A 25,478-nucleotide genomic window follows, 5' to 3' on the forward strand; every position below is an offset into this window, starting at 1 on the left:
TATGTCATCATAATATACTATTTGGTGACATAAGCCAGGTTGCAAAACATAATCACTCCAATTTTATAAGAAGAAAAATAAGCAAATAGCTAGATGGAAAAAACATGAAAATGTAGTGGTTATAAATTCTTTAAATTTTCTTCCTCATATTTTTATTTTCTTATTTATTTATTTATTTATTTATTTATTTTAGATTTTTAAAACTTATTTATTCATGAAAGACACAGAGAGAAAGAGACATAGGCGGAGGGAGAAGCAGGCTCCATGCAGGAAGCCCGATGTGAGACTTGATTCTGGGACTCCGGGATCACGCCCTGGGCCAAAGGCACACGCTCAACCGCTGAGACACCCAGGCATCCCTAAAATAGGAATTAAAGCCCTCAGAATTAAAGACTGAGAATATTTTCTCAGTCTCACCTGAAGCGTCTGGATGTTCTCTCTCTCTCTCTGAGGAGCCTTACACACACTAGATGCTTATAGATATATCCAACTTACTCTCATATCTTTATGGTTTGAAAAAAATTCTAAATAGAGTAAGCAGAGTATATGTAAAATATATCTGCTATGCTTGCAAACTCAATTCTTGTGTTTTTGCATTGCCTATACAATATTTTTATCATGTATTTACTTTTTTGTTATTATTAATTTATTAAAAGATTTTATTTATTTGAGGATGGAGGAGGAACAGAGGGAGAGGGACAAGCAGACTCTGTGCTGAGTGCAGAGCCCAACATAGGGCTCGACCCCACGGCCATGAGATCATGACCTGAGCCAAAATTAAAGTTGGATGCTCAACGGACTGAGCCACCCAGGGGCCCATGATCATGGATTCTCTTTTCTCTTAAACACCAAATTACAAAACCTCAATGTCCAAGAGTAATTGGGAATAATGCCTTTTTTTTCCTAAGGCAATTCTATTTCCCTTTTCAAATTGTTTTCTCCAAAATTTTCTTAACTGTTATGGAGAAGACTGTGAATGACTGTCATTACTTGTCATGATATAATCTTTTTTTTTTCTGTCAATAACTTCCCAGACTAGTCTCTTCTGCTGCTGTCTTTAGGCTTTAGCTTTTAGAGCTTTCATCAACTAACATTATTCTTTCTGCTCTCATTTTTTAGCAGTCTATGGAACGCAAGTTGATATAAAACATGTTGATCTATCTGTCAGCAATCAGCATATCAAGCCTGTGTTGACAAAATTAGTCTCAGCTGAATGGCAGCCCTATTAGGGATTGTTAGCACATCCACAGCTGTTTAAGTCATCTGCTACAGGCCTTAGAGCAAATAGAAAGAGAATGGGCATTGTGGGCTGGCAAGTCTGTCAGCTGTTTCCTGGTCCCAGCTGAGAGTTCGGTTTGCTTAAGGGTGTGGTCCACCTCCAGAGCCCACCAAGTCAACCAGCCCAATGTCAGCAACTTCTTTTCCTACAGGGCAGGAGAATCAAAGTGCCCTTAGTGGTGCCCAGTGGAGAGGCAGCTTCCATGAGCCTTCTAGGAGCCTGGGACCTGGCCTGCTCAGGATCTCTGTACCTTCCCCACGGGACCACAACTTCTCCACAGTAGCTCTCTCCTGGGCTGGACAAGCTGGCTCCAGAGACCATTTTCTCCACTTAAACCTCTTATGCTTGGTTCAGCTCATATCTGCCATAACTGTTTGACAAATTTTCCGTTTGATGATCAACATCACTTATGTAATTCTCAGTAGAATTTTATATTGCTTAAGCCTCTGAGGGTGAGAAAAAGAATAAGGCTCTGGGTATTCTTCTCCTGCGGACCAAAATTATTTCCATGATAGTCATCTGTAAGTGCTATTTTATTTTATTTTTTTAGGATCCTGAGTATCATTTTCCAGGCTTTTTGCTTTTAGGGAGGCCAATGGGTTTTTTTTTAAAGATTTTATTTATTTATTCATGAGAGAGACAGAGAGAGGCAGAGACACAGGCAGAGGGAGAAGTAGGCTCCATACAGGGAGCCCCATGCAGGACTTGATCCCAGGACCCCGCCCGGGATCATGACCTGAGCCAAAGGCAGACTCTCAACCCCTGAGCTACCCAGGCATCCCAGCCATATGGGTTTTATGTTGAATCTTTTTTGTTCTCATGTGGCAAATATTTACTTTTTTCTTTTTTCTTTTTTTTTTTTTTTAGCAGCTGATACTGGTTCCCAAAGAGAGAGCCCATCTTTGTTAGGAAATGCCCTGAGGAGCTCCTAGATCAGACAGAGAATAATCCCACGGTTGCTGGGAAGCAGGTGTGAGTTGGAGGAGGTACTCAACAAACAGTAAATGCAGGTAAGGAGGGTGCTGAGGCGGTGGGAAGAGGGTCTCGGAACCCAAGAGCGTGTGGGCCTGAGGTCTGGCCGCGGGCTGTGTGTAAAGCCCCGGCCCATGTTCCCCGAGAAGTCTGGGATGAAGCAGACGTTGGCCCTGGTGCTTTTGTGCGATAATATTTTGGGGGGACAAACAGGACTTTAAGACCACAGTGGATATTTTGGCTACATTTTCCCTCCATAAACTGCCCAGACCTGAGTTCAGTTCTATGCTTTTTCTTACCTTTGCAACGCAAACAACCACCGAATGCGGTTACTTTTTTCCTCTTCTCTCTCCCTTAACAGACATCCCGTTTACTCTCATGACCTGGAAGCGCCATCCTTCCCTTCCCTCCTTCTACAGTAGACTCACTTCCAAACCTCGCCAGTCATGGTCCTTTCTGGTTGCGTTCCCAACACCTGTCCTAGCCCGCGCTGTCCCCCAGGCCCCCACTGCGGTGCTTCCACCCGGAAGCAGCTTCCGTGGGACTCGTAATTGCAATTATTTCCCCCACAGAGCCTCCCGATACTCCCCCTGCAGGGTACTCCTCCCTCTGTCCAGGGCCCAGCGGGAGGCATGGGGCACTCATCCCACCCCTCCACCCCTCCCCCACTCCGCAGTAGCCTGTCCTTTCTTCTAACACGTGCACCTGGCATTCCCACCACTTTTTCTATGAATTCAGTGAATTCTATGAACTGCTCCTTGACTCCTTGCATGTGGCTTCCCTCTGTCACTTACCATCCAGGCTCCTCTTTTCCCTCCTCCTCTCCTGCAGTGAACTCCCACCCATTCTAGAAAGACCACTTCTTCTCCCTGGTGACTGTCTTCCTCTTTCCTCCCTCGTCAAGGCCCTATTAAGGTCAATTTGTTTTTTTTTTTATAAATTTATTTTTTTATTGGTGTTCAATTTGCCAACATATAGAATAATACCCAGTGCTCATCCCGTCAAGTGCCCACCTCAGTGCCCGTCACCCAGTCACCCCCACCACCCACCCACCTCCCCTCCACCACCCCTAGTTTGGAGCATCCTTGATGGCTTCTCTTTCTCTCCAGATCTGTGTTTTAGTGTCTAGCTAATTGATACCGCACTTCATTTTGCCAAGAATTGCATCAAGTAGATTTTTTCCCCAAAGCCCTGCTGTGCCCTGAAGCAAGAGGTGTCTAGGCTTACAACCACATGGGAACTTCACACCCATTAGGATGGCTATTATAAAAAGTAAGTATTGGCGAGGATGTGGAGAATATTGAAACTTTATGCATTGCTGGGGGATATGTAAAATGGCATGGCCCCTACGGAAACCAGTGTGGTGGTTCCTCAAAAGCTGAGCTAGAATTACTGCATGATCCAGCAATCCCACTTCTGGGTATGTACCCAAGAGAACGGAGATCAGGAACTCTAAGTACTTGCACACCCATATTCAGAGCAAGACTGTTCACAGTAGCCAAAAGGCAGAGGTATTTCAAGATGATGAACACTGTCAACAGGTGAATCGATAAATAAGATGCGGTACATGCAATGGAATATTCTTCAACCATAAAAAGGCAGGAAGTTCTGACACATGCTACAACATGGACAAACCTTGAGGATGTACGCCATGTGAAATAAGCCACACACACACATCCTCTTACATGCATAAGGTTCCCAGAATAGTCAAATTCATAGCAACAGAAAGTAGACTAGAGGTTGTGAGTGGCTGGGGAAGGGGGGAATGAGGGGTAGAGTTTCTGTCGGAGATCATGAAAAGTTCTGGAGAAGGATGGTGGTGACGATTACATGATACTGTGAATGACCTTCATGCTACTGTATACTTAAAAATGGTTAAAATGGTAAATTGCATGTTATGTGCATCTTATTACTTTCTTAAAAAAATAAATACATGTTCAAGGTTTTGTGAGTGCCAGAAAAACACTCACATGTTATGGTGCAGCTACAGCAGAGATATGTCCCTCGGGGCCACTTCTCTCCATAGGAAGCCCTGGACCATCTTTTCAATAACAAAACTCTGCCCACTCTGAACCAACCTGATGTGGCTGTCAGTAGCCTCCTCCCTGGAATTGCGACAGTCTGAAGATTACTGCAGGAAGCACTCTCCTGGGATTCCATCACCTGGTCACCGTAGGAACACGATGACCTACCCTTCTGAATACCATCTAACAAACCTGACTTTGAGTTGGTTTATGATTTCTCCTTGTTCTTTTAGAGACTGTGCATGGGTCTTCAGGGACTCTTGAAGAGCCCTTCATTGTGGGGACATCTGGTGACTATCAGGGCTGAGGGGTGGTGGTGACTGTCAGGGCTGAGGAGTGGTGGGTGACTGTCACAGATGAGAATCTATAATTACAGAATTTATTGTCCTTGCCAAAGTTAGACTCCTGGGCATGGCAGCTGTCCCACTGCCAAAACCGGTGCCCACTTTTTCCTAGTCTCTGGACATGGAGCTTGATAGTTGGGCTCTAACTTCTTTCTCCCTGGTGTCTCCCACATGGACTTTTTTGAGTTCTGCACCTGTTTCTTGGTGTGTCTGCCTCTCTGATCCCATCTCTGCACTCTCCTCCTCCCTACACGTTTCTGCAGATTTGGCTGCCTGCTGGCCTCTGACAACTTCATCTCAAGCTGGCAGGTCAGTTCTCTCATGGCCCCGGCTCCACACTTCATCATCTGGATGCTCTGTACCTATGTACCTGGCACCCTCAAGCTGTCCAAAGTGGCTTTTGCAGCACAACCTGCAGCTCTTCTGTCAAGTCCAGTTGCTGGAAATGAGCCCTGCTTAGCTTGCACTGGCCCCCTCTTCCCCTCCCATATCACTTCAGAACCAACTACCAGCTCCTACCTCCACAAGGCCTCTGAGCAATATAAGGTGGCAGCCCTGTGTGTTTGTATCCCAGCACCATGGCTAGGGCAGAGCAGGTTTGCAGGCATCTTTATCAAAAGGGCAAGTCTCTAGGGGCACCTGGGTAGGGTGGCTCAGTCAGTTGAGCAACTAACTCTTGGTTTTAGCTCAGGTCATGATCTCAGGATCTTAGGCCTGAGCCCTGCATTGGCCTCTGCGTTCAGTGTGGATCTGCTGGAGATGATCTCCCCCCCTCCCCGCTCCTTCCCTGCTCACTCTCTCTTTCTCTTTCAATTAAAAAAAAAAAAATCTTAAAAAAAAAAGTCTCCCAACCATCCTCATCCTCTCAGCAAATGCTTGTCTTGTATATCTCATTCTTAGATTCAATTCTGTACTATTGGGGCTCTCCCTCCTTTAGAATTGTTTGGTTCCTTGCTCTTTCCTCTCACCTAGAGATCAAGGAGTGATGTCTAATATATAGCTGGTATCAATACAGGCAAGATGGAGATCCTGAGTACAACTGGCATACTCATGCCAATGTGTATCACACTGCGTCCCCTCCTTGCTTCATATATCATTATGTCACTGTGCATGCTTACTGTCACCTTGGATAGCTGGAAACCCTAAAGCCCCAGGGGAGGGAATGACTGTCCTGACAGAGGCAGGAGCTGGTGCTCTCTGGCCATAACTTCTGCATGAAGGCAGGTCTCAGCGATGGGAAGCCCTGGAAAGCCTGTTTGCTCTGCCAGCAGGAGGCTTTAGGAGGCACCCACTGCCCCCATGCAATCTGTCTTTTTTGAATCCCAGATGCTTGGGCGAGACCCCTGGTTCTGTGTGCCCAAGGCCCATTGGACTTGAGACTCCTGCTGTCAGGCTCCTGATGGGGTTCCAACTCTATCACAGCTGATGAGCCTAAATGGCATTTCAGGGCCACATGTTTTGCCTGGCCCCCTGCCTGCTCGTAAGTGGCATCTGGAGACTAGGTGATTTCATCTTGCCTCAGCCTTCCCAGCATGAAGAGATCTACACTCATCAGCGAAAGAACATGGTGGGAAATGACTGGCACCTTTCTTCACTTTTCCCATAGGAACATTTGACGAACACAGTGCACGGTTCAATGCTCCACTCCCAACAGCATCCCTGTCAAAATACCCAACGTTGCCTAACTTCGACGTCACTGGATTGGGCAGGAAAACTATGATTGATCTCGCTGTTAAACCCTCTTGCTTATTGGCATGACAACAGAGCTAAATAGAGCTGGGATGAATATGAGTCTATTTTTGGCAACTCTTTACGGAATTCATGCACACTGTGTATTTTGCATCATTTGAATCCTTGAGCACACTTGGAATTTGGATGCAAACCCTCATTTGTAAATGTTACAGCTGCCAAGGTTGGCTGGCGGCTCTGCTGGGTGACGTGTTAACTCTCAGAAGGAAACAGGAGGAGTGTTGTGAGCTGGGTTTTAGTCAGAGGGTAAGGCTGACTCGTGCATGCTTACCTTCACCCTGTCCATACAGGCTTCCATCTTCAGCTGCTCTACAGCCTTCCTGGCTTGGGAGATGCTAGTGGTGCTGTTGCTGGACATGACTTCTTTCATCCTGCTGCCCCTGAAACAAGCAAAGGTGAAGAACTGGAAGTGCTGCTTCCAAGGTGAGGAGGACTCTGGCTTACCTTGATCCCCTCTCATGCCTCCTACAGCTTCTCTGTCTGAACCAGGGAGCATTTGTATGTGAGCCCTCCTGGGACCACAGAAAGAAATGTTTCACTAGAGTGAGGGAAGCGTGACCTCAGATTTACATTTAGCAAGACTTTCTCAGCTGTAGGTAGAGGGAGTGGAAGACACCTGATGGCCCCAGTGGTACTTTGCTACCCCTGTGACCATTGGTAACACCTTGACTTCTGTGTAGTACTTTTTTTTAAAGATTTTATTTATTTATTCATGAAAGACACAGAGAGAGGCAGAGACATAGGCAGAGGGAGAAGCAGGCTCCTTACAGGGAGCCTGATGGGGCATTCAATCCCCAAACCAGGATCATGCCTAGAGCCAAAGGCAGACACTCAACTGCTGAGCCACCCAGGTGTCCCTTCTGTGTAGTACTTTGTTAGGAACAAATAATTTTCCTACACGTTTGTTCATTCACTCTTCTAGGAGCCTCTAAAGTTGCAAAACATATTAAGTTCTGTTTTGTAAGTAAGGAAAGTACAAAACTCAGAGAAATTAAGACAATAGCTAAAGATCTCACAGCCAAACTGCAGATCTAGAACCCAGACTCAAAGCTTTGAAGCCCAGCGAAGGAGGGTTCTTTCCATGGTTTCAAATGGCCCCCCAACAACCTACCCCTGTAAGTACTGTTTCCCCTGAAAATAATTGCTTTATTATTAATTTTAACTTGCTCTAATTCCAAAAATCTTAGACTCTAGGCTGGGAGTTTGTTTTTAAACAATAACACACACACACACACCCCTATCCCAAGCATTGATATATTTTTTCTAGAAGAAGCAAGAAATTCTCCCTGATGTGACATGGAATCATGCCACACGACTAAGAAAAGAACAGTGTAATGCTAACTGTTCCACAAGCAACCATAGATTTCCACATAGATGCAGTAGGTTTCAGTTGCCCCCGTCTAATGACAAACTATTTGGAAGGGGCCTAATCATTCAGTCTGAGAGCCGAAAATGGGTCACACAGGGGGCAGTAGCTTCCAAAGGCACACAGGGAAACATGAGGAGGCTAAGCCATATGTTGGTGCACAGGCCACGCTCTGTGGGGTTTTCACACATGTGCAAACTCTGTGGTCCAGGTGAGACATGGTGGTGGCTTCACATGCCCACATGCAACTTTTTGAAGTCTCTTATTATAAGATACAGAAAAGCTGCCTAAATCAGAGTCTAGTAGGTGTGTGTTCCTGTCTTGGTTGGGAACTTCTACTCATTGACAGAAGGAGAATCATGAATAGTTGGGGCTTGGAAACCCTGGGGTCTCCTACACCCCACCATGGAGAGTCGTGCGTGCATTTCTGCATGTGTATTCAGGTATATATATGTCCCTGTGTGTGTCCTCTTGCCTGAGGTGCCTGCCCTGTGCCCAACCATGTGTGCGTGGCTGTGCCTCTATGGATGTGAATGTTTATGTACACCCATATGCCTGTGTGTCCATGCAAAGGGAAGGATGAGACATAGTCTAGTTCCCAACCCTCTGCGGCCTGATGGAAGTCAAACAGGAGCCAAAAATCACTGCCCTCAGATCCTGAGCTTCCCTTCCCATTCCAGAACTCATCCTTCTCTTTCCTCATCATTGGCTTTGGGCTTTTAGGAGTTGGGGAGGTCGCTGAAAGGGAGGCACAGTGATGGCTGAGGAGAAGGCAGCTGAAGGCAGGGTCAGCAGGAGTGAAGAAGGAAGTCTGGGGGAGGAAGATGGGGGGCTCTGCACTGTTTGTGGGGGTGGCTGTGAGGGTGTATAAGTGGGAGGACGCATGCCTTTCAGGAAATGTTACCAGCAGAGCCAGAGCCTCATCAAACCTGGAGCAGCGCTTTCCCTCCCTCCAGCCCCTGGATTGAGAGCACCCTGATCCCACCCAACTATTTTCTCATTCTTCCCCTGTTTATAAAGAGGCGCACATTTTCAACATACTCCACTCTTCAACGCAGGGAGAGAACTCTGGCTGATTGCTTAATATTGGAAAAGATCCCCCTTTGCCAGGTCTGGCTTCTTGTGTCCCAGAGACAGAATAAGCTGGTAGGGTGGGGACTCCTACATCTGAGATGCAGGGACTCTTAGCCCTGCCACATCCTCTCTGGAAGTCCCTCCGCCTCCTTGGTTATATCTCCTGGGTCCCCTCCAGACCATGTCTGTCCACATCTGCAGTAGCACCTCTGATCACAAACTTCCGAGCCTTCCTCACTCACTCCCTTACTCCCTCTCAGCCTCAAAGTACCATGTCCCCAGTGCCACACAGTGCCATGGTCAGCCTTGTGGACAATCCAACTCATGGCCACTCACTTTCTCTCAAGACTTGTGTCTTTTCTGCCATATCAGTACAACACTGTCCCTGCTCCACTCACATAAAAGGGCTTCAAGGTGATGCTGAAGAAACCACCCATGTACTGGCACTGGTGCCATTATATACAGTCAGCCTTTGCAAGTCCTCAGAGCTGCCTGCTATCCCACCCCTTTCCCCAGTCACCCCTCATTTTCCTTCCTTGTCAAGGTTCACGAGGAGAAGTCTTGTCTTTGGCTGCCTTTATTGAATAAGTCTTGCCATATTGGCCCTTGGGGACTGCGCAGGGCAACCCACCCAAGCCCCAAGCTGGATGTACCTTGGACAGTCCACCTCTGATCCTCGAGCCTGGGAGAACACCTTCTTCACAGTTTAGGCCACATCTGTCAGGTCCTCCGGCACTTTGGCTAGAAGAATCTCCTCATCCAAGGCGGATACTTCACGTTTGGTGGGCCTATCCTCCTCAGGCTCTGCCCTATCACTCACCCCTCTTCCTCCTGTAATGTTGGTGTCTCTGGGTACCCTCTCCTCAGCATATAAAAATATATTTATGTCTTTTTCATCACCTTTAAATAGGTAACAATAAAACAAAAAACCTTCATTCCTCCTAATTTCTGCTCTTACTCAAGAAAGAAGGGATAACTACAGATGCCCATGAAAGGACCCCTTACATAGCACATCATGGAAATGCCAAAAATAAGGAGAGAGCACTCTTCATGGGACACAGGATGACAAGCCTGCTCCATTCTACCTCCTCTGTCTGTTCTGCTGCCCCTCAGCCCTGTCAGACCTCCTCTTACAGGAGTCATCAGTGACCCCGTAATGGTTTCATATCTGTATGTTCATGTGCTGTCTCCATCCAAGTGGCTGGTAAGGTTTCGCACAGCACAGGTACCCAGGACCGGAATTGTGACCCCCACCCCAGACCTGGACATTTGTAGTTCACAACCTCCTGAGGTGATTCTGGCACAGGCCACAGGTGGAGAACCATGGCTGGCTGTCAATCACTTCTACTCTATTGTTCCTTTGTGTTCACCAAATTACCTTGAGAGCTATTCCTTGCATTTTCAGGATTCTCTACATCAGCCCTTTAAAAAATTTAATCAGTGTGTGAATCCCTGGGGATCTTGATAAACATAGGTTTTGATGGAATGGGTTAGGGTATGGTCCAAGAGTGTGCATTTCTACTCAGTTCCCAAGTACTGCTGGTCCATGAGCCACACATTGAGTAGCCAGGCTCCGAATCACTGAATGGTAACACTGGAAGGGAACTTAGAGGTCTAGGTCCGATCCTCTTACTTTTTACATGAGGAAACATATTCAGGGAGTAAGTAACTTGATTTTGTTGAGCTCCTTCGTGGAAGTGGAAGGAGGCATTTCCCTAGTGTGGCTCCCAGCCTGTCACCCCTCTTGGGCCTAGTAAGGTGTTTGGGGCAAGAATAGGGTATCCCCCTTTCACCTGGTCTATCCTGCTCTCCCAAGACAGACTTCATCCCTCAAAGGATCTTGAACTTTACCTAACTTGGGACTGAGATGGCAGGGGAGGAGGCAAGACAATGCAGGGAGACTAACTGGCGCTTTTGCCAACTGGAGCTAACAGCAACTGATGACCTGCAGGAAGGTTCATGAGGCCCTCCCCCCAACTTGGCCAGGTAGCTCTTAGGTTCCACCTGAATAACATCTCTGCCCTTTTGAGGTTATCCAGACACTGTACTTGCACATGAACCAATGGATGTCTCTCCACATGCATAAGTGTGGATGTACACTCCAACTTGACCCATTCAGAAAAATGGCAGCAGGGACAAGGTAGAGATGGAATGAAGCTAACCATGCACACTGACTCACGCCTCTCAGCTTTTTTTTTTTTTTTTTTTTTTCTGCCTCTCTGCTTTTGAGAAGATGAGACAGAAGGGAAATTGAGCCAGCTGCTCCAAGCAGGGGCTCTGTCACTGCCCAGGTCAGACAGTCCTTTCTTCTTGGGCACACGGGAACCTACTCACCCACAGACAGGTTTCACAGGGAAAGTCTTACAGGCTGTGCCCTGTGCATAACTCAGAGTGGGGTGGGGGGCATGGGCAGTGCGAGGTGTACACAGCTTGGTTTCCCAGTGGAGATCCAGCAGCACATGGAGATGGCTCAGTTCTCCTCTCCCATGTCCCCCAACAGGGAGCACATCCACTCACATGGGGGATGATGTGAGGTGGCGGGCAACTTGTAATACAGACTTCATAAGGGCCTTAGGTCTGCTGTGGAACATGGAGAGGGTGACAGGATGGGAACAGCTGCTAGAAGAAAGAGTGTGAGGACCTGGTCACATATCAAGGACCCTGACAGCCCAGCCTCCCCACAGGCCCACACATGCACCGCTGGCAGACACCTGGTCTCCAGAGAGAACCCACTCTTGGAAAGAACACATCACTTCCTCACCTGCTGAGAGGCGGCACAGTGACAGGCTTCGGCAGGGGACAAGCTGGTGGCAGCAGGAGCAGCTGATGGTCGTCAGACAAGAGGCTGATTCGAGGATCCTCCTTTGAGGCTCACCTGAAAGCACAACCAGAGTTGGGTTGGCAGGTGTGGCAGAAGCCAGCTGTGCCCCAGGCCCACCCAGCTCTCAGTGGCCTCACCACGCTCAGCAGCTGTCTTGGTGAGCCCACGGACTCTCATATCAGGCCACATGGGAGACGGGGAGCCACAGGCAGAAAAAGGAGCCCTGATCTGACACAGGAACATCTGGAGGCCATAGGCTGCCCTTCCTGGTCTGAACATTGCTCCCAGCCGCACACACCATCCCACTTCCTGCCAACCTCTGCCAAACACAAACCTTTTAGATGTCTTTTCTTATTATAAAAAGCTAGACCAATTGTAGAAAAAATGTGAATATAGAGAAAATTACAGTAAAGAAAATAAAAATCAGTGATAACGCCTTTTCCCAGAATTGACCACGGTTAACATTATTCCTATGCATATTAGAAATAAGCTGATTCCAACCAAAGGACATTTAGCACAGAAGAGATGACTTGATCGGGTGGCTTTAAGGCCTTCTTTAAAGTCAGGGACTCTCCACAGAGAGACAAGACAAATAGCTTGTTGCCTCCCTCCTCTGGAGAGATGGACTCTGGGGCAATTGGCGCATCTCCCAGGGGTTTCTTGAACATCTCACCCTATAGCATCCATTTTTGGGGAATCCCAGGGACCCTGCAGCAAAAATAAAGGCTGGACTTCAGGGAATGATGTGAGAAGTTGTGCTCAGTGCATTTTCCCTAGCCTACTCCGGAGGGTCCTGCACTTCCCCACTGTGAGTTTCCTTCACCCCCACCATCTCTAGGTAAGTCCTAGAGAGGAGGCCTGCTGGCCTGCAGGGGCAGAGCCTAAAGCCTGCCACCTCAGCAGGTGATTTTAAAGCAGGGCTCCAGAAGTCTTCCCTGCCTGCCCTTTGGACAAACATGAAGCCCTGGGGGGAGAGGGTGGGGCTGGTAAACAAGCCGTCAGACCAACCCAAGTCCCCCTCCATGCCCTGACCTCTGCTTCCTTCAGTTATCTAATTTTGTTCTAAAGTCAGATGTGCCCAGGAGAATGCTCTCTACTCTTAGTGTCTTCATCCTTAAAAGAAAGGCAGAAAACGTTTCTCTGAGTGGGTGTCACATCACAGTTTCCCACAAATGTCCTGTAATAAATGCCACAAATGGGGGAGGGCGCCTGGGTGTCTCAGTTAGGCATCTGCCTTGGGTCATGATCTCTGGGTCAGATCATGATCTCCAGGTCCTGGGATCAAACCCCACATTTTGGTCCCTGTTCAGCGGGGAGTCTCCTTCTCCCTCTCTTTTTTTTTTTTTTTTTAATTTTTATTTACTTATGATAGTCACAGAGAGAGAGAGAGAGGCAGAGACACAGGCAGAGGGAGAAGCAGGCTCCATGCACCGGGAGCCCGATGTGGGATTCGATCCCGGGTCTCCAGGATCGCGCCCTGGGCCAAAGGCAGGCGCCAAACCGCTGCGCCACCCAGGGATCCCTCTCCCTCTCCTTCTGCAGCTCACCCTAATTGTGTGTGCGCTCTCTCTCTCTGTCAGATAAGTAAATCTTTTTAAAAAATGCCACAAATGGGACGAGAAAAGCTAGGAGAGAACCAGACGATACACAGATGACGCTGATGTTTGCTTTATGGACTGGATGAGATATTTTGTCGCTGGACACATCCTGACTTAGAGTCTAAGGCTTCGTGTGGCAAATTCTCTTGCCTGGCTCCATGAAAAAGGGATCCCTGATCACAGAAGTTTGAGCCACAGCCATTGTTTTGCTCCTCCCTCTGGAGGGCCATGCAGCACACTAGCACAGTAAAGACTCTGAGGAGTCCTGGAGTAGAAGCAGCCCTTTTACTCAGCCCTACCACTCCCCAAATGGTTGATTCAGGAACACCCCCAGGTTTTATTTTTGTTTTTTAATGAAATGATGCATCTCATTCTTTTCCATCACACCCTGGGGTCAACAGACCCATCGACACAAGTGGCTACACCAGCTCTGGCTGCCCAGAGGGCTGATAGGATGGAGAAGAGCCCTTGTACCGTTCCCAGCTCTGGCTGCCCAGAGGGCTGATAGGATGGAGAAGAGCCCTTGTACCGTTCCCTAGGCTTCTGCTGCTCCCCAGCCCATTGTGGGAGGGTCTACCTCTACCTGCGACCCCTAAACCAGCTGCTATCAGAACCCCTGGCGGGGGAGGGGGGGTAGACCACTAAGGCCTGGCTGTCCTCCACTTCCATGACCCTGGGCTGCTGTTTTCTTTCGGGGCCCCCTGGGGATTCTGACACCTCAAGTTCTCCAACCACTGCCCGAGTCCGTTGGTTCTGAGACTTTGCTGTGCATCTGCATCACCTGGGGCATTTAAAGGTGAGATGCACTGATCACACCCCAGACCACATTGAGTCACACTGTCTGACTTCCCAGGTGATCCTGAGGTGCAAGCCACATGTGGAAAGACCTGGCTCTAGTCTGTGTCTATACTGGTGCTTGTGAAACTCTGCTGTATGTGTGATTCATGCAGATCTCAGACTCTCACTCAACAGATCCAGGTGGGCCTGAGATGGCACCTGCCTTAGTAGCCTGGGAGCTTATTACAGATACAGAATCAGGTCCCACCCAAACCCCTGGAACTGAATCTGCATTTTAATCTGAGTGTAAATTAGAGTTGGAGGTGCTCTGTGCTGGAGCAGGGGGGCCCACTGCCACTTTATGCAGGGACTCTGAGCCCAAGGTGAAGAGACTTTATTGAAGACACAGGAGTCAGTAGGTGGGGGATGGGAGAGTCACTATTCTCCTGGCCCTCCTGTTATTCACTCTCCCGCTCAGCTTTTATGCTGCTCCTTTCAGTGACTTAGTTGATTCTGGTAGTTCTTGGAGAGATCATACATTACAAAAAGACTATTAATTTCTCCTTGTCCACTTGGCATCTGCATAGCATTTTCCATTCAATGCTTGGGGCATATTTCAGAAGTCAACCCACCAGCTTGCCCTGGGCCCCAGGAGGAGCTTTAGGTACCTTCGCAGGTTCACTGCTGTTTCTTAAAGTGAGACAAATTATTAGTGCTAATAGGAACTTAGCTCCTGATTGGCTTCCTTGATCTGTTACTGAAAAACGCTGCCTCTTAACAGCACTAAATATGCTGCCATGATGTTTTCAAAAGCCCCCCTGCCCCCCAAACAGAAAAAAAGTATACTCACCTGTAAACAAAATGCTGTAATCTCATTGTGAAACTCTAGAAAGATCCACCATGTGGCCACAGCTGGCTGGGAGGTCCTCAAGGGCAGAAACTGGTTTTACTAATGTCTGTGTTCCCAGGACTAACCCAGGACAGGCCCGCTGTCCATGTTCATATAAACACGATTCACCTATGCATGAAAGAACTAACTAGGGCTTCATAGCAATGGTGTTAATTAATTCTCCATGACTGCTGTTGTTTCAATTCTTTTTTTTTAAATTAAGATTTTATTTATTTATTTGACAGAGAAAGAGAGAGAGAGAGAGAGAGAGAGAGAGTGCATACACAAGCAGGGGGAGCAGCAGAGGGAGAGGGAGAAGCAGACTCCCACCTGAGCAGGGAGCCTGATATGAGGCTCCATCCCAGGACCCTGGGATCATGATCTGAGCTGAAGTCAGATGCTCAACCATCTGAGCCATCCAGGTGCCCCTATTGTTTCAATTCTGAAATGGAGCTAATTCAGCATCCAGTTGTGAAATGTAATGACTTGAAGTCATACATATTTGCTGGTGGTGTGGTGCTGGGCCTTGAGGAACCAAGATCATAGTCTCTATTCTCAGAGCTTATAGTCTGCTCTATAATTTTCATACAATCATGCTGATGAATGTATTCTTATACACAGAGGCACACAATTCATAGTGGGTGTATAACCAAAGAACTTGACTTGACCTGGTGGTCTAGGTTGGTTTCTATGAGAAATTCTGAAGCTATAAGGAGGAAAGAGACTTGCCTGCCCTCACAGAGCTCAGTGTCTGGGGGGAGAAGGCAAGTAAGTAATGGTCATGGTGTAATAAGTGTAAGTGGGGCTGAACCCATTCCCTCCTTTTCTTGTAATATGTAATTGTGGCCCATTGTGAGGGGAAGATGGAAGAGCAGGAAGATCCTGAGCTTACCTCCTCCCACAGACACACCATGGCTACAACTACACATAGAGAACTCTCTCTGATGATGACCTGAAGACCGATAGAACAGATCTTCCACAGCTAAAGACATAAAGAAAAAGTCACATTGAGACAGGCAGGAGAGGCAGAGATGTGTTCTGATCAAGAACCACAACCCAGGCCTGGTGACCCACAAGCAGGAAGGATATCACAGGCACACAGGTCCTCCCAGAGGAGCGAGGATTTCCAGCCCCACATCGGGCACTCCCTGCCTCAGGAATCTGCATTGCCAAGAAGACAAGTCCTGATACATCTGGCCTTGAAAGTCAGCAGGGCTTAGCTCTGGGAGACCTGAAGTGCTAAAGGCAACCATGACTCTGCCGTTAAATCTCTCACTCTGAGAACCAGCACTTTGAAAAGTGCCTGGGTTATATGTGAAGGAGATTTATTGACTAATTTTTGGGTATGTGCCAGAGGGACAGGGATCTGTAGGAATTTTCTCCAAGAATGGAAGTGCTGGCAGGTGGCATTTCTTGCCCTCCTTCAACCTAAATGGCAGCGAGAGAAAAGAAAACAGTGCAAGGGAAAGCTCATAAGACTAGCAGGTGATTCTCCAGCAGAAAGTTTTTAGGCCAGAGAGTGGCAAGATATCTTCAAAGTGCTAAAGGGAAAAAACTTGTAACCAAAAATATTCTACTTGGCAAGGTTATCATTCAGAACCGAAAGAGAAAGAAAGAATTTTTAGAGAAACAAAAGTTAAAAGAGTTTATTACCACTAAACTGGTCTTTTAAGAAGCATTAAATTATAAAAGCATTCTTTAAGGAGAAACAAAAAGGCCATAACTAGAAGTAAAAAAAAATGAAGGAAAAACAAATGTCAAATATATAAAACATGGAGTGGGGAGAAAAACGTAGTGCTTTTAGGATGTGTTTGAATTTAAGCAACCCATCAACTTAAAACGGTTTGCTATATCTCTGCAGGGTGTTACATATAAACCACATGTAACCACAAATCAAAAACCTATAATAGATGCACAAAAAATAAGGAGAAAGGAATCTGGGTATAAAACTAAAGAAAGTCATCAAATCATTAGGGAGGAGAGCAAGAGAAGAAGATAGGGAAAGAGAAGATCTACAAAAGCAATCATACAACAAGAAACAAAATGGCAATAAGAACATAACAATCAACAATTATTTTTTTTCAACAATTACTTTAAATGTAAATGGACTAAATACTCCAATCAAAAGACAAAGAGTAGGTGAATGTATAAAAAGTCCAAGTCTCATTTATACGTTGCTGACAAGAGACTGACTTTATATCTAAAGATACATGTAGGGGATCCCTGGGTGGCGCAGCGGTTTGGCGCCTGCCTTTGGCCCAGGGCGCGATCCTGGAGACCCGGGATCGAGTCCCACATCAGGCTCCCGGTGCATGGAGCCTGCTTCTCCCTCCGCCTGTGTCTCTGCCTCTCTCTCTCTCTCTCTCTCTGTGACTATCATAAATAAATTAAAAAAAAAAAAAAGGAAAAAAAAATAAAGATACATGTAGACCCAAAGTGAAGAGATATAAAAAGATACTTCATGAATTGGAAATGAAAAACAGCAGCTGGAGTGGTAATACTTGTATTGCACAAAATGGACTTCAGAACAAAAACTGTAAGAAGAGACAAAGAGGCACACTAGGTAATGTTAAAGGGATCAATTCAACAAGAAAATTTAACAATTGCAGATATCTATGCACCCAACATGAAAGCTCCTAAATACACAAAGCAAATATTAATAGACACAAAGAGAGGAATTGACAGTAATACAATAAAATAGTAGGGGACTTTTACATCAATGGATAGATTGTCCCAACAGAAAACACAGAAACCAGTGGCTTTGAATGACACATTAGACCATGTGGACCTAACAGATACATACAGAACATTCCATCCCCAAAAAGCAGAATACACGTTCTTTTCAAGAGCATCTGGAACATTTTCCAGAATAGATCATGTTAGGCCACGAAACAAGTCTGAAAAATTTAAGAACATTGAAATCATTTTAAGTATCTTTTCTGACCACAATGCTAAGAAACTGAAATCACAAGTTTCCTGGGAAATAGGAACACATAGAGGCTGAACAACACACTACTAAACAACCAATGGGTCAATGAAAAAATCAAGGAGGAAATTAAAAAAAAAAAAAACCTTGTGATAATTGAAAATGAGATAACAACATTCCAAAAACTTTGGGATGCAGAAAAGCAGTCCTAAGAGGAAGTTTATAGAGAAACAAGGAAAATCTGAAATAATCAAATTTACACCTCAAGGAACTAGAAGAAAACTAGAAAAAAGAAAAAAACAACCCAACAAAGTTCATGTTAGTAGAAGGAAGGAAATCAAGATCAGAGCAGAAATAAAGGAAATAGAGACTCAAACAAACAAAAACCAGTAGAAAAGATCAACAAAACTAAGAGATGTTTCTTTGAAAAGAGAGCCACACTGATAAACTGTTAGCCAGACTCATTAAGAAGAAATGAGAGGACTCAAATAAGTAAAATCAGACAGAGAAGTTGCAACTGGCATCACAAAAATACAGAGGATTATAAGAAGCAACTACAAAAAGTTATACACAAACTGTACAATCTAGAAGAAATAGACAAACTCTTAGAAAATTCAACCTTCCAGGGCTGAATCAGGAAGAAATAGAAATCTGAACAGATTATTAGTAATGAAATTGAATTGGTAATCAAAACTCCTAACAGAAATAAGTGCAGGACCTAATGGCTTCACAGGTGAATTCTATCAAATGTTCAAGAAAGAGTTAAGACCTATTCTTCTCAAAGTATTAAAAAAAAAATGGAAGAGGAAGGAAAACTTCCAAATTCATTCTATGAAGGTAGCATTTATCTCATACCAAAACCAAAGACTTAAAAAAGAAAGAGAACTACAAGCCAATATCCCTGATAACATAGATGCAAAAATCCTCAACAAAATATTAGCAAACTGAATTCAACAATACATTATAAAGATCACTCACCAAAATCAAGTGGGATTTACCGCAGGCATGTAAGGATGGTTCCATATTTGTAAATCAACATGATACACCACATTACCAATATGAAGGATAAAAATCATATGATCATTTTAGCAGATGCAGAAAAAGCATTTGACAGAATTCAATATCCATTCATGATAAAAGCTTCAAAATACGTTCAAATCTTGACACAAAAGTATCAAGAAAAATTTAAGAAGTTCTATTTGGAAAACCAAATATGAGGCATTATTTACTGCGAGGGATTCCACCTTATGAAGCCATGTTCACTTCTAGGGGTTTAATTTTTATGGCCACAGACTGGTAGGTGGGCCTGTCAGATCCCACATGTCCCCACAAAACAGCTCACTGAAGAGAGAGCCCAACACACACCCCTGGATCACTAGCCACACTTTGGTCTTGAGTCACTATTTCCAACATTGCACGGTACATATCATACAGATTTGCTCTTTGGTCCAATCCCCACAGGTTAAGGGGGCTACAAGTAGAAATGTAAGGATATCACTGTTTTTACCCTAAAGTCCAAAATCCTGTTAGATAGTAAGCCCTTAAGGTGGCACTGCTTTGGGCATAAAAGCTGAGGAGAGGTTCTCCTGGTGTTCACAGCAATCATTTATTCAACATACATTGGTTTTGAATTGCCAAAAAGATTTTCTGCATTCAGTCAAACATGCTGGAGTGCCCCCCAATAATGGAGCTTCAAAACAAGAGACATGATTGGAGGAGAGATCTTTTACCTGAAAAGTCATAACTACTGTAGTAGCAAAGGCCAGGTTTTCTGTACATGTAGAAGCAAAAAATGGTACTTTAGCCTCCCAAGAGAAATCTTGCTTTTTTCTCACAGTCATGCCAGGGTAGAGCTGAATATCCTGACTCCTGAACAGAAAATCAGGTGCTGTTGCACCGGGCTGCATTGGGAACATGGTCCCCTCTGTCCCTTTGGTCCCCTCAGTTGGGACAGGCCATGGCCATGCCCATCCAGCTTGAACCACTCTGCAACTTAAACACTGTGATAGTTGAGCTTGATGCATTTTACTATCTGGGTCTCCATTACTCAGTTTACATCTTGATTGCCTGATAGTATCTTCCTGATATAACAGTTCATCACACCGAGGCTAATCCAGCACAAGAATAAGAACTTTTAGCATGGCACATGCTGTAACGGACCTGAGGGGCAAGTGGATTCTTAGAAGAGTATTCTGGTCTGAACGAAGCTGGAGCCTGCTGGTCACCAGCCACAGGTGACTGCCCTCCTTATCTGGCCCTGACTAAAGTCAAGAAAATTAGAGAAGATTGGCAGACCAGCTGTTATATTTAAGGGCATTTGACTAGTTATTTGACAAGGTAGTGCAGAATAAACAGAAAAAGAGAACCCAGGTTCATCTTCCATGTGACCCTTAATACTTCCCACTCTCTCATCTACATGGTTATCCCCAGACATCCTCTAATTGTTTCCTTGACCTTGCAGATAGTCTAAAAATTTTATTTGGCAGGAACAAGCACTAAAAAGTCTAAAAGTGCTCTGTTGCTTTTATATCAGCCATCATAGAGTATGAAATTCTTTTTCTGCCTGCCAGATTAAACATTCATTACTCAAACTAGACCATGCCATTGACCAGTGTGAATACAGTGAAGAACAAAGACCCAAGTCCTGTGTGTGGGATCTTATAGTATATAACGAGATACTTTTCATTTTTTCTCAGGGCGACTCTACTGAAGTGTGTGGGTCACTGTACCAATGAAGAGGCCATTTAGAGGTAATGTGGCTGGGCCAGTGTACTGGCTTCCTAGGATTGCCATAAGAAATTACCACAAACTTGGTGGCTTGAAAACTCATTATTATTTATTCTCATAGTTCTGGAGGCTAGCAGTTTGAAATTAAGACCATGTTAGGACCATTAAGACCATGCAGGGCCATGTCCTTTTTGAGAATATTAGGAAGAGAATCTTTTCTTTTCCTGATCTGGGGGCTCCCAGCAATCCTTGGCATTCCTTGTTTATAGAGACATGACTCCAAATCCCTGCTCCCATCTACACAACCCCTCTCCCCCTCCATGTTTCTGTGGCCTCTCCTTTTCTTCCAAGGGCACCAGCCATATACTGGATATAAGGCCTTCCCTAATCCAGGACGACCTCTAACTAATGACATTTGCAACGACCCTATTTCCAGATAGAACCACATTGTGAAGTTCCAGGTGGGTAGGAATGGGGGGGGGGGCACTATTCAACCCAATCTGACCATGACCAAAAGATTGTGGCTATAGGACTGTGATCATTTCTATGAAGCAACATAAGTTTTGCTCTTTGTAAGACCTGTTAGAAAACACCTCTCTGAGAATGGCATCGTGTTTTATGGCTATGTAAGAGAAATTCATCCTACGGTGATAGGAACATGGGCTGAGAAACAGCCTATACAACAGAATTCATAAATTATACCCATCTCAATTTCCCCAATTTACCAATGAAATAGCTGAAGTCTAGCCAGTTATTTCCCCAAAGTCATTAAGTAGCTAATCAGTGGAGAAAAAAAAATATGATGAAAACCCCAGGTTGATCACCCTTCATTCACTCATTTGACTCTTACTGTGTCAGGCACAGCACTGAAGAAATGAGAGTGATTCATACATGATTGTCGCCCTCTATCTTGTGGGAGACAAATCTCACAGCAGCATATGCAGTCATAGTTTCCAGAAGTCACCACAGAAGTCTAGGAAGGGTAGAGGGGCCAAAAACGAGAGGATGGATTCTTCTTGGGGTGGGCAGGATGATAAGAGGAAGAGTGGGAGGGCTTCATACTCAACCTGAGCCTGCAAAGTGACCAGGAGCCCACGAGGCAGAGGGAACAGCATGTGTGAAGGTAGACAAACCACAAACAAGCCTGACATGCTCTAAGCACTGCATCATTCTTTATTTCTGGAGCCCAGGAGTGTAGGGGTCAAATCACAGAGGGTCTCAAATGCCACTCTAAGAGGGTGAGACTTGTATCAAGCAAACTTATAATCAACTGAAGGGTATTTAAGCACTTTTACATTTTAGAAAGATCACTTCAACATAGTGTGGACATAACCAGAGGTGAATGAGGTAAGCAAGAGACCAGTTTGGAAGCTCCACGAGTCTAGATGAGAGACTCTCTGTGTGCAGTTGAAGCTCTGGCAAGGAGAGGAGATGGAGGGTGATAGAAAGTTGGTACTAGGATGGAAGTATAGAGAGGATGACATTAGGATTTGAACGTTGGGGAAGGTGGGGAAGGAAGGCGCCTGGCCCACGGTCAAGGAGATGGTGTCAGGCCACTCACCAGGCTCAAGAAGAGAAACGAGGGCTTGCAGATGTGTGCAGTGAGTTCACGTGGGGTAGTCTGCGTTTAGGGTGACCTTAGGACACCAAAGAGAACGTACCCAGCAGACAGGCGGGCTAACAGGGATATAGCTTAGAAGTGACTTTGAGCTGAAGTGGGAGAATTGTAACTCATGACTATTATGGGGCACCAGAAGTCGGCTTATGGAAGCCTCAGAGGAGGTGGGAGCATGAGTCACAGGGCAGGGCCAGGTGAAAGCCTTGGCTCAGACCTGCATGGCAGGGCTGGGCAGAGGGAGGAGACCCCATGCTCATCTCTGTTCTGTTTCTTTGCTCTTCAGTCTGTATTTTCAGAATTATAGAAATAAAAGATTCAATACTGATAAAACCAATAAATTACTGGCCGCAGCCAAGACCAAGATGGCTGGGAGATGTGCTGTTCTCCTAGAATGCCTAGGCTGGTGCTGGCCGCCAACCCCCCCACTGGGGGCCCTGATGTAATTCTGGCCCCCTCAGCCCCTTTGCCAAATATGCAACCATGATCAACCAGGCCATGCCCTACAACAATCTGGAGCTCCTCTGAGATGATGGGAGCATGCCCTGCATGCCTAGCCAGCCCCTGGGGCCCTCAGGGTCCAAGCTCACAGTGGCTGAAGAAATTGAGTGATCATGTCTGGGTGACAGGGAGAAGTCCCCTTCCCCTGTGGCCAATAAAATGAGAAAAGTGAAAAAAAAACCCACCCCCAAACAACAAATTATTCTTTATGGACCAAATGGCACAAAATTGCTAGGACTGAGCCTGAAGCTTCATAAAATGAAATTCTGCAGAACGAGGAAGTGACAGAGGAGCTATTGTGTCACTATAGACACCAAACTATTATGTAGTTCGTGTGGAGAACAGTCTTACACGAGGCTGTTGGCCATTGCCAATGGGTAAAGTGTGGAGCTTGCTCTTGGGGAGACATCTGCCTGCAGAGGTGACCATACAGACTCTGAACTTGCATATAGCTGCCCCTTGAGCACGTAGGAGTTAGGGTGTCAACCCTCCCTGCAACCAAAAATCTGCATGTAACTTCTGACTCCCCACCAAATTTAACTACTAATTGTCTATCGCTGACCAGCAGCTTTATCAGTAACATAGTTACCACTTATTTTGTATCTTTTTAAAAAAATATTTTATTTATTTATTCATAAGAGAGAGAGGCAGAGACACAGGCAGAGGGAGAAGCAAGCTCTGTGCAGGGAACCTGATGTGGGACTCGATCCCAGGACTCCAGGATCACACCCTGGGCCAAAGGCAGACGCCAAACCGCTGAGCCACCCAGGGATCCCCCACTTATTTTGTATCTTATATGTACTTTATACTATATCCTTACAACAAACTAAGCTAGAGAAAAGGAAACGTTATTAAGGAAAACATAAGGAAGAGAAAGTATGTTTACAGGACTGTGCTATACTTATCAGAAATAAATCCCACCAGTGGACCCTCACAGCTCAAACCTGTGTAGTTCAAGGTTTCAACTGTACACTGCGTATCACAAACTATGTAGTCAAAAATGCCAACACACATTCAGTGGGTCATGCCCTTTGGGGAGAAGCAGTTCTGCCTCTCCCAGCCAGATCCTCTGCGCCCGTTGGCAGTTTTCAGCCATCTTGCTAGGGTTCAGGTGCAGCTTCCAGCGTCAGAGCAGAGTAGAACCAGTGGCCTATCAGGAGTCTGGACATACTGCCTCTCTCCAGGAAGGTTCCACCTGTTTCCTAGGGCAGCCCTCTGCCCTCACTCTGGTGGTTCCCCCTAATGTGGGCTTCAAATGCCATGGCCTATCTGTGCCCTTGGGAAATAGTAGTCTTGACAGACAGACTAAGCTAGCTGAAGAAGACGAGGCAGTTCCAACCTCTGAGACCAGTTCCAGGAAATACTGTTTCTAAGGACTCCAGCTGCTGGCAACTGCATTTTATCTCTTACCATTTTGTAAGACGACATTTACATTGAAATACTTGACTTTCTAAATAAATTTGCTGAGGTGACATTCACCTGACATAATGAACTATTTTGAAGTGAACTTTTAGTACATTCACGATGTTGTGCAAACACCACCTCTACCTAATTTCAGTACATTTCCATCACTCCAAAATAAAACTTCATACTCATTAAGCAGCTCTCCCCAGAGTCCCTAGCAACAACCAACCTGCTCTCTGTCTCTATGTATTTGCCTCTTGCGACATGCTATATAAATGAGATAATTCAATAGGTGCTCTTTTGTGTCTGGCTTATTTCACTAGCATAATGTTTTGGGATTACACTCACTTTGTAGCACATATCAGCACTTCATTCCTTTCTATGACTGAATAATACTCCACTGTATGGATATACCACAATTTTCTGCCGATACTTTGTTTGATGAACATTTGAGCTGTTGGGATTACTTTTTTTGACTATTTTGATTACTGCTGTTTTGAACATGCACATACATACATTTTCCTGAGTACCTATTTTGAACCATTTTACATTCCCACTAGCAATGTATGAAGGTTCCAATTTCTTGACATCCTCACCAATTTTGTTATTTTCCATTTGGAGGGTATTATCACCATCCCAGTAGGTGTGAAGTGGGACCTCACTGTGGCTTTCATTTGCATTTGCCTAATGACTACTGAGCATCTGATGCCAATGTTGAGCATCTTTTCATGTGCTTATTGGTTTCATTTATTTTTTAAGAATGGTCTTAATGTGAGGTGTCTGGTGGTTCAGTTGGTTACGCATCTGACTGTTGATTTTAGCTCTGGTCATAATCTAGGGTGGCGAGATCAGACCCCGCTTTGGGCTCCATGCTCAGCACAGAGTCTGTTTGGGATTCTCTCTCTCCTCTCTCTCTACCCCTCCTCTCACAACTTGTGCTCTCTCAATCTAAGATAAATGATAAAATCTTAAAAAAAGAGGATGTTAAACTTTGAAAATTTTAAAAATCTCAAGTTTATAGAAAGATTGCAAGTACATCACCAGGAATTTTTTTCTGAACCACTTGAGCATGAGTTACCAACTTGACTCTCTATTACTCCTCAATACTATGGATCTCCAGAAAACAAGGACATTCTCTTTATATAACTACAATACCACCATCAGTCAGGACGTTTACATTGATACATCACTATCATCTGATCCTCAGACTCCAAGTTTCATGAAAAATACCAGTAACGTCCTTTATAGCAAAAGGAAACCAACTCTGAAAACACTTTGGTCTTGGATGTCAGCCTTCAGAACTGTGAGAAAATAAATTTATTTTGTTTAAGCTGTCTACCCTGTGGTACTTTGTTTTGTTAGCCAAAGCAGACTAATACAGCTCCTCATTGGTTGCAAGATGAAAGCCAACC

The 25,478-nt window shown here is 45.3% G+C and overlaps 1 protein-coding gene across 1 annotated transcript in view; it reads right to left on the reverse strand.

Moving 5' to 3' along the window:
- GNG4 (G protein subunit gamma 4) overlaps positions 1–25,478 on the reverse strand; it is a 77,165-nt gene that overhangs the window by 25,302 nt on the left and 26,385 nt on the right. Inside the window, exons 2-3 of the mRNA XM_041746864.1 lie at positions 11,570–11,683; positions 6,640–6,748 (exon numbers count right to left, since the gene is read on the reverse strand). Of these exons, the coding sequence (XP_041602798.1) occupies positions 6,640–6,738 (99 nt within the window). The 5' untranslated portion in view covers positions 6,739–6,748; positions 11,570–11,683. The remainder of the gene's footprint in view (positions 1–6,639; positions 6,749–11,569; positions 11,684–25,478) is intronic.

Source organism: Vulpes lagopus, chromosome 3 (assembly GCF_018345385.1).
Source record: "Vulpes lagopus strain Blue_001 chromosome 3, ASM1834538v1, whole genome shotgun sequence".
Classification (NCBI taxonomy): domain Eukaryota; kingdom Metazoa; phylum Chordata; class Mammalia; order Carnivora; family Canidae; genus Vulpes; species Vulpes lagopus.